We start from the raw sequence: 8912 nt of genomic DNA on the forward strand, positions 1-8912 counted from the left end.
AGTCTCTTGTCCAAGGCCTCCTTCAGTCTGTCCAGCATGACTCTGGTCAGGACCTTGCTTGGAATAGATAGGAGCATTATCCCCGAGTACGCAGTACTAGGGTCCAACAGACTTTAATTGTGTGTCTGTGTGTGTGTGTATCTGTCTGTCTGTCTGTCTCGACTTAACAGCTTATTGCTGGGAAACTACTGGGCGCAGTTCGTTCAAAAGTTGATACACTAACTTGATAATAGGTCCGATTGATCGTATTAAAACTTCATAATGTTACCTGGGACCTAAATGCCCCAAAAAACACAAAAGTTCTTGACGGTTGGACGAATTCAATCGGAGCGACAGCCAGCCATTGAGCTGATAGAACAGCCGAACGCGTGCGTCATGAAAAGCATGCGTATCGCATGCGAGACGATTTGCAAGCCAGCCAGCGGGTGGGGATTAATTTGGTCTCGGCAAAGAAACTACAGTGCAGGTTTGGTCTCGGTGAGACTGAAAGAGAGACAGAGAGCACGAGAGAGAGCGACAGGGACACTGTGTCAGTGATTCAAGGTGGTGGCTTGGTGGCCAAAGGGATCCGGGTTCGATTCCCGGCATGGGCGGTCTATTTTTTTTTTAAATTCTTGTTTACTATTGTTTATTATGAACGTTTTAATGTTTTATTTTACTCTAATAATTTTTTTAATTGTGTAAAATAAATAATTTTTTTTTTAATTCACGTGCACAAGACAAAAACTTTCATACTGTGCCAAAGTGATCCGAGTTCGATTCCCGGCATGGGCGGTCTATTTTTTTATTTTTTAAAATTTTTTTTTAATTCTTGTTTACTTTTGTTTATTATGAACGTTTTAATGTTTTATTTTACTCTAATAATTTTTTTAATTGTGTTAATAAATATATATATTTTTTTTTAAATCCACGTGCACAAGACAAAAACTTTCATACTGGGGGAGCGAGCCAGTCTGAAGAGTACTCGGGTCCAGCGCCAGCGTTTTTTTCCTCGCCAATTACCACACTGAGAAAGATCTCCCTTCTTGGGTAGTTTGACCAGGTATCCTAGCTTCCAGTCCGCCGGAATTTCTTCCTGTTCCCTTATCTTGTGTAGGAGGGGCTGTAGCATCTCTGCAGACAGTGTTGGGTCTGCCGTCAGTGCCTCAGGGGGGATCCCGTCCGAGCCTGCCGCCTTTCCACTTTTCATCTTCCTGATGGCCTTGATGATCTCTGCTTTGGTTGGCGGACCGGTGTTAACATGGAGCTGTTCAGTTGCTGGTGGTATGTCCGGAGCAGTGGGTGGGGGTGGTCGATTCAATATCTCCTTAAAATGTTCTTCCCAGCGAGATCTTTGTCCTGCCTCATTCGTGATAATCTTGCCACTCTTATCCTTCACCGGTTTGCCTGGGTTGCCCTGTTTTCCTGACAGCGTTCGCGTTATTTCATACAGCCTTTTGGTGTTGTTAAGTCTAGCTGCTGTCTCTGCTTCATCTGTCAAGTCATGCACAAACTGTCTCTTGTCTGCTCTTGCACTTTTCTTGACTTGTCTGTTGATGTCCCAATACTGCGCTCTGATCTCATCTTTTTCCTGTTGGTCTTGGCATCTGTTGAGTTTCTGTTTCAGTTCTCCCCTCTCTTCTATCTTGGCCCATGTCACTGGTGTCAGCCATTTCTTGTGTTCTCTCTCCTTCTTTCCCAAGACTTTAGTGCACGTGGTCTTCCATGTCTTCTGAAGTTCTTCCCAGTGTTGTTCAACTGTTGTTTCCGTTAGTTCTGCCAGGGCCTCAAATTTGTTCCTAACTTCGCAGTTGTATCCTTCTCGTTTCCCGTTATCTTTCAAAAACTGCACGTTGAACTTGTAGTGTGGTCTGCCTGACGAGTCGCTGAATGCTCTCAGTTTGGTCTTCATCGTTGCCACTAGTAGCTGGTGATCTGAGGCTACGTCTGCTCCCCGTCTCGTTTTGACATCCAGCAAACTTCTTCTCCATTTGCGTGCTACCGTTATGTGGTCTATCTGGTTGTCTGTCTTTCCTTCTGGCGAAGTCCAGGTTGTCTTGTGGATGTTCTTGTGTGGGAAGATGGTGCCTCCAATAACAAGGTCGTTGAAGGAGCAGAAGTCAGAAAACAGCTCTCCGTTTTCATTGCATGTGCCAATGCCATGCTAGCCCATGATGAGCTCTTTGTCTTTGTTGTTGTCTCCCACCTTTGCGTTCAGGTCTCCCATGACGATCTTCAGGTCCCTGCTTGGTGTACGATCGAGAAGGGACTGTAGGGAGCTGTAGAATTCTTCTTTTGCGTCTTCCTCCGCGATGTTGGTTGGTGCGTAGCACTGAATGATGGTGAGCTTCCTTCCTTTGGAGTTGAATCTGGCAGACATAAGTCTTGAGGAGACCGGCTCCCATGCCATGAGTGATCTTGCGGCCTCTGGTGTTAACATCATCCCTACTCCTTGGGTGTGGTGGTGGTCCAAGTCTTCGTGGCCTGAGTAGATGATGGTCTCTCCTGATGTCAGTTTAGGCTGGCCGCTTCCGTTCCATCTTGTTTCGCATAAACCGAGGACTCTGATGTTGTATTTCCTCATTTCTCTTGCCACTTGAGCCCATTTTCCGCTCTCATATAGGGTTCGGATGTTCCAGGTCCCTATTCTGGTTTTTGCCTTTGTCGACAGAAGGTTTGTCGGCGTCCTGGCTTCCCGTAGGCTTTCACCAGCACGCGTCATGAGCTCTTCTAGAGAGGAACCTTCCTGACTGGGCTGTTGTTGGTTTGTTTTTGTTGCGGTTTCTGTAGCAAGTTGGGTTTTTTGGCGGGGTGGAGTTGCTAACCCCACGCCCAACCCTCCTCCTTTATCCGGGCTTGGGACCGGCTGAAAGACCTCTAGGGTGCATCCAGGCGGAGTTAAGGATGTCCTATAATATGGTTATTCCCGAAAACACAATACATGCTACTGCAGAGAGAGAGAGAGAGAGAGAGAGAGAGAGAGAGAGAGAGAGAGAGAGAGAGAGAGAGAGAGAGAGAGAGAGAGAGAGAGAGAGAGAGAGAGAGAGAGAGAGAGAGAGAGAGAGAGAGAGAAAGAGAGAGAGAGAGAGAAGACTGAGAGAGAGAGAGAAGAGAGAGAGAGACTGAGAGAGAGAGAGAGAGGGAGAGAGAGAGAGAGAGAGAGAGAGAGAGAGAGAGAGAGAGAGAGAGAGAGAGAGAGAGAGAATATTCTTACAAGAAGACAGGATGTCCAATCTGTTTGTTCGTGAAGTCGTCCCAGGGATAACTCATTCCTGTACCTTGCGCGACATTGGACTCTGGGCGTGTGTGTGAAAGAGAGAGAGAGGCACTCACTATGAGGCCATCCATCGCCTGTCGGTTGCGGGTGTCTCCTGCATGTGTAATGTCATCTTCAGCCCGACGCGCTGCCCGCCAAACTTGATGAAACCGTCCATTGCTGGGAGAGAGAGAAAATCATCAATTGCTTGGAAGGAGAGAGAGAGAGAGAGAGAGAGAGAGAGAGAGAGAGAGAGGGGGGGGGGGGGAGAGAGGGAGGGTGAAAGAGAGAAGGCTTTTTGCACTCTAGCTAGTCGGGATGAGGGCCTCCTGATTTACAGCACTCATAGAAAAGGACGTTTTGCGTTGACTGAACTGGGGAAGACTCATCCTCCTTTCCAAAATGAGGAGCTGGGCATTGGTGGAAGAAAAGGGGAACAAGTCAATATTCCTCACAGCTCACCAACACCCCATCCCTTCAACCCACCCCCGACCCTCCACCAGATCATTGAAACCCTTTCTCCCTTTCTCTCTAAATTTTTCTCCCGCTTCCTCCAGCTATCAAAGCAAGTCAATGCTATTTCTTAAATATTAGCCAACTCGGCATCATCTTTCATTCAATTTTCAATCGCGGGGAGCCGGGCCGTTATTGCATGCATGCACGGGAGTGGTGGGCGTGAGCGCGTGAGCACGCCATCACTCCCCACACCAACAGCTCCTGGGGCCGGGACGTCATCTGGCCTGCTACACCCCGTGATTCCGCGCTGTGTTTCTTTGCCGCGGAATATCGTGATTTTGCTGCAAGAGAAGTGGACAGACTGGAGAAAAGTTTCCCTGACTCATGCTTGATTCTTGAGAATCGGAGTCTCCGACAGTCACGAAGGGTCAGATCCAGGACCAAGAATTTTCTTCACCAGTGACATCTTAAGAAATTAATTGATAAAAAAAAGTGTTCATTCACTATGCTCAGAAAGTGTTCATCGTGTCGAATTTTGGAATAATTATGTCAATTATGTCTTATCACATGTAAAAGCCTGGCCAGATCTAAAGCGGTGAACCGAACTGTTTACACGAGAAAGACTGTGCGTTGCAATGGATCTTTGCAATATAAGTAGAGTATTAAAATCCATGTCATTTTACAGGTTGCCCTCGTCACTGATACTTGGTCTCATGCAGACGACTATCGCCGGCCAAGTTGGTAATTTTAATACAAATTGTGAATGAACGCTCGGCAAATACATGTATCAAAGGCAATATTCATTTCAGCTCCTACAATCCATCCTTTTTGAAAGTTTGGAAAGCATGCCAGTCTGAGATTCTGTAGTCTGTAACAATGATAACATGAATGTTTATGACAGCCAAGAGTACCAAGGCAAGACATGTATTTCAGAAACAAAAAGGGTTACAGGAAAAGGTGAAAAATTGCAAGAAAGAAATCAACCATAAGATATACAAAAGTATGGTAATTAGAACATAACAAACTTAAATAGAACGAATTGGGATGCTAAAAAAAAGACTGATTTACAAAGTTGTAGTAATAAAGTCCAAGTATGTTGTTGTTGTCTTACGTTTTAAACCCGAGACAAATTTTCAGCCCGCGGAACTTTCTGAAAACTTGAAGCGCGGAATCCCGGGGGAACATATTGGACAGTGGCAGAATCGTCAGGAAGTCGCAGTGATGGATCTTATGCGGCAAATGGACACGGCTGAAATAAATGATGTCGCTTTTTGCCCGGGCCGTCTCTTTTCCATGGAAATGATTCCCGACATTTTTGAGCGAATGAATGAGAGCTTAGTGTGCCGGGGTGTCAGGCGACGGGAGAGGCCGGAGTGGAATTTATGCTGTAATGAAAGCGGGACAGCCTCGCACGTCCAACCCGGACTGTGGCCAAATCCTCTTCTGATCCATCCATTTTCTGCAGCTAGCTCTCTTCTCTCGTCCTCTCTCTTCTCTCCTCTGTTCCTCCTCCATTTCTTTATGCCGGCCCGTCTCTTCTGCTGATGTGTCTTCCTGCTTCCTTCCTTTTCTCTCTCTCTCTCTCTCTCTCTCTCTCTCTCTCTCTCTCTCTCTCTCTCTCTCTCTCCTCCCCTTTCCCATTTTGTCTGGGCCCTCGCCGTTATGAGAGTGGACAGGAGGATGAGAAGGGTGTCTGCCGTCTTATTGTTTTAGTCTCACGCCATTGTCTCACAACTTGGCGAGTGACAGAGACAGAGGGCCAGACAGAGTGTGACACACAGACAGACACACAGGAACATAATTATATACGCACCCACGTACTTGCGGGGCTTTTTCTTTCCCCCCATCAGAAGTAGTTTAACTTTGCTTGTCAGAAGTAGTTTAGTTTCTAAGTCAGAAGTAGTTTTGTTTTTCTTTTGTCAGAAGAAGCTTTGCTTTTTGTCATCAAGTCTTTCGGCTTGAAACACCGCCACAACAACGATGACTTCAAAGTATTTTTTTGTTTATCTCTTGTACTGATTACAATGTGTTTACACTAGAAGGAAGCTTCTACTTCCCCCCCCCCCTCTTTCTTTGATGACGGCGTGTCTGTCCGAGAAATCACCATAATTATTTTAAGAAGACAGGAGGACTTCGCTTCTAAACATGGCTATCTCTTTGTGTATATTATATTCTTTTCCGTCCATTCAACAGTAATTTCACAGATACGTTTATTGGGATAGTATTTTTTTTCATATAATTGTGTCAAATTTCCAATCGACATTAGTTGAATGAACTGTAGTGTGTGGAGACACACATATTTAGATAATCAAACAGTGACACCTGACACTTAGTAAAACGTGAGAAAGATACGCACGCACACACACTCACTCTCTCTCACTCTCTCTCTCTCTCTCTCCCTCTCTCTCTCTCACTCTCACTCTCTCTCTCTCTCTCTCTCTCTCTCTCTCTCTCTCTCTCTCTCTCTCTCTCTCTCTCTCTCTCTCTCTCTCATCAGAAATCGTACAGTGTACACAACCAACCCACCTCCAAAATCCTCCAAGACGTACACAGGAAGCAGAAATAAAGCGAGCGGTTTGACGACCGGCACCACATTAAACTTCAATCTCCAGTTTGAATGTGAACTGAGATGACTTCCAATTACTTTCCGATTCAAAGTTGAAGCCAGGGTATTAAAAGTCAGACCACTTCCATGAAATTGCTTCAATTTCTTAGTCTGAATGAAAGACGGTTGTAGCATTTTCGATTCGCAGTTGAAGGATTACGAGTATTTGGCTGAAGTCTATTGCCGAAGTGACTGCTAGGATTTTTTCCTCTTTCTGACCGATTTCAATTTCGGAAGTAGAGTGGGGGGTCTTATTATCTTGTAGCACTCGATCACGAGCCTCATGCTTATAGCTTTAGTTCTGATTCCCTTTAGGACGATTCCGTTGGTAAGATGACGGATAAGCAATTGCGGTTTTAAATGTGATTATTGCTAAATGCGATTATGTTGTTCACATGTATTGGTAATAGAAGTTGACTAGAAAATCGAGATTCATTTTAGAGCAGCGCTTGCATTCGCTCGGTGTGTGTGTGTGTGTGTGTGTGTGTGTGTGTGTGTGTGTGTGTGTGTGTGTGCGTGAGTGCGTGTAGGTGCGTGTAAGTGCGTGTAAAATTGTGCTCGCGTGTGCTTGCGTGTGTTTGTGTGCAACATGTGTGTGCGCGCGTGCTTGTGTGTGTGTGTGTATGCCTTTGTGCGAGCGCGCGTGTGTGTGTATGCATTATTGCATGTGTGCCTGTGCGCGTGCGCGCGTGTGTGTGTGTTCGTGCATGTGGAGGCGTGCTTGTAAGCTTAGATGTGCTCTCTCTCTCTCTCCCTCCTCTCTCCTTCTCTGCCTCTGTCTCTGTCTCTCTCTCTCTCTCTCTCTCCCTCTCTGTCTTTCTCTCTCTCTGTCTCTGTCTCTCTCTCTTTCCCTCTCTCTGTCTCTGTCTCTCTCTCCCTCTCTGTCTCTGTTTCTCTCTTTCCCTCTTTCCCTCTGTCCCTCTCTCTCTTTGTTAGGGAGGTGGGGTTGGTAGGGCGGGGCTGGAATCCCGAAACAAAAACAGGCACATACCCACTTTGCCCGACGACCTGAAATATTTCCGGTAAAACAAGGTTCTGACGTAACCGTGATACCTTGTAATTTTACATGTCTGTGTGTCGTGCACCGTCATTCTAGTTCCACAAATGAGAAACAGTGTTGGCTCATTAAAATGTCAGAGATTTAGTTACCAAGATTTATACCGACCTCCCTATGTCTCATGCATAATAGCATTCAAGCAAGGACGTCTGTGCTTACTAGAGACAAAGACACGCAGGCATTTATTGAAAATGTGGAAATGCTGATATTAGCGGCTGGTGAGAAAGTTAGAGAGACAACACAGACCGAAATACAGATGGGAGACCTATACACAGTCACAACTTGCAGACAGAAAGATGGATAATCATGCAGGCAAACATATAATATAGACGGGCACCGATACGAATGGACAGGCAGACAGATGTTCAGATAGACGGATGCAAACAGATGAGAGAGAGAGAAAGAGAGAGAGAGAGAGAGAGAGAGAGAGAGAGAGAGAGAGAGAGAGAGAGAGAGAGAATACAGCGGTAGCCTCCCTTTATTTGAATGCCACAACTGTTCACTGCTGGTATGGGGAGAAGCGAGATGCGTCGTGGTGGAAATGTACTCGCAACTGTTTGCAAGTCCTCGCTCTCTGAAACTTGTGTCCCCTCCTTCTTCTGATTCTGTTCATCATCATCATCATCATCATCATCATCATCATGGTCGTTGTCGTCGTCGTCGCCGTCGTCGCCGTCATCATTGCATCCTAGCTCCTTCTCTAATATCTTCATAATCGTTAAACCAATTGCAGTTCATTCTCGGCGTTGTTTTTTAAGTACATGTTTGTTATGATAGATATTTGTATTCATGAATATGCACGGTTTCTTTGTGCGCGTGTCATTTCACACGGAGTTTAACAGGTCCTGAAATCATGATCTTTTCACGTGATTGTTCGGTACGTTCAATGGGCAATTGAAGTTGAAGATTGGGCTTGACATTTTAACTCAGGTTAGAAGAAAACTCACAACAGACTAACTTAAATCCTTGAGAAAAATGGAAAAAAAACCTGACAACAAACAAACATACAAACAAACAAACAACACACAAACACACACACAAACAAACACACACAAAATAAAAACAAAAAACAACTATTTACACTCCAGACATGTCTCCGCTTTCTCAACGACCCCCCTTCAAGAAAGAAAGAAAACAATCCCATGCTTTTCTTATTCCTGCTTTCACACTTCCACTCCAATGCTTCTTTTGTCTTTGTTTTTGTCTCCTCTATTCCGACTCCCCTCTGTTCCCTTTTTTTTTTTCTCTCTCTGAGATTACTGACTGTGTCACATCGCGATCACTCGCCTTCGCCTTGTGTGGTAATAGCCGGGCAAGTGTGATGCCTTTTCCAGTAACGGTTCGTCATAGGTGCCCTCCGGTAATTGCTAACGGCTGAAATTCAATATTTCTGCCCCCTTGCACACGCCCTAGGACTCGGCCGCCATTATTTATAAATTATGCATCAATTTTTGTGTATTGAATTAGCGCAGACATATTCGCCCTCGCACCCTCGTCGCTGTCTTCGCCGATGCCAAAATTATATTAGTAGTGCTAGAAATGGGTGAGAGGAAGGGAGA

At 45.4% G+C, this 8912-nt stretch overlaps 1 protein-coding gene across 1 annotated transcript; it reads right to left on the reverse strand.

The window, feature by feature from the left end:
- Positions 1-2143: 2143 nt before the first annotated feature.
- Positions 2144-2563, reverse strand: LOC138978719 (craniofacial development protein 2-like). Its single transcript, XM_070351539.1, has one exon. The coding sequence runs from the start codon at positions 2561-2563 to the stop codon at positions 2144-2146; it is 420 nt and encodes a 139-aa protein (XP_070207640.1).
- Positions 2564-8912: the final 6349 nt, after the last annotated feature.

Source organism: Littorina saxatilis, linkage group LG1 (genome assembly GCF_037325665.1).
Source record: "Littorina saxatilis isolate snail1 linkage group LG1, US_GU_Lsax_2.0, whole genome shotgun sequence".
Lineage (NCBI taxonomy): Eukaryota > Metazoa > Mollusca > Gastropoda > Littorinimorpha > Littorinidae > Littorina > Littorina saxatilis.

Coding starts and splice junctions, on each gene's coding strand:
- LOC138978719 (XM_070351539.1), bottom strand. CDS start 2,563: ATGAGGAAATACAACATCAGAGTCCTCGGTTTATGCGAAACAAGATGG.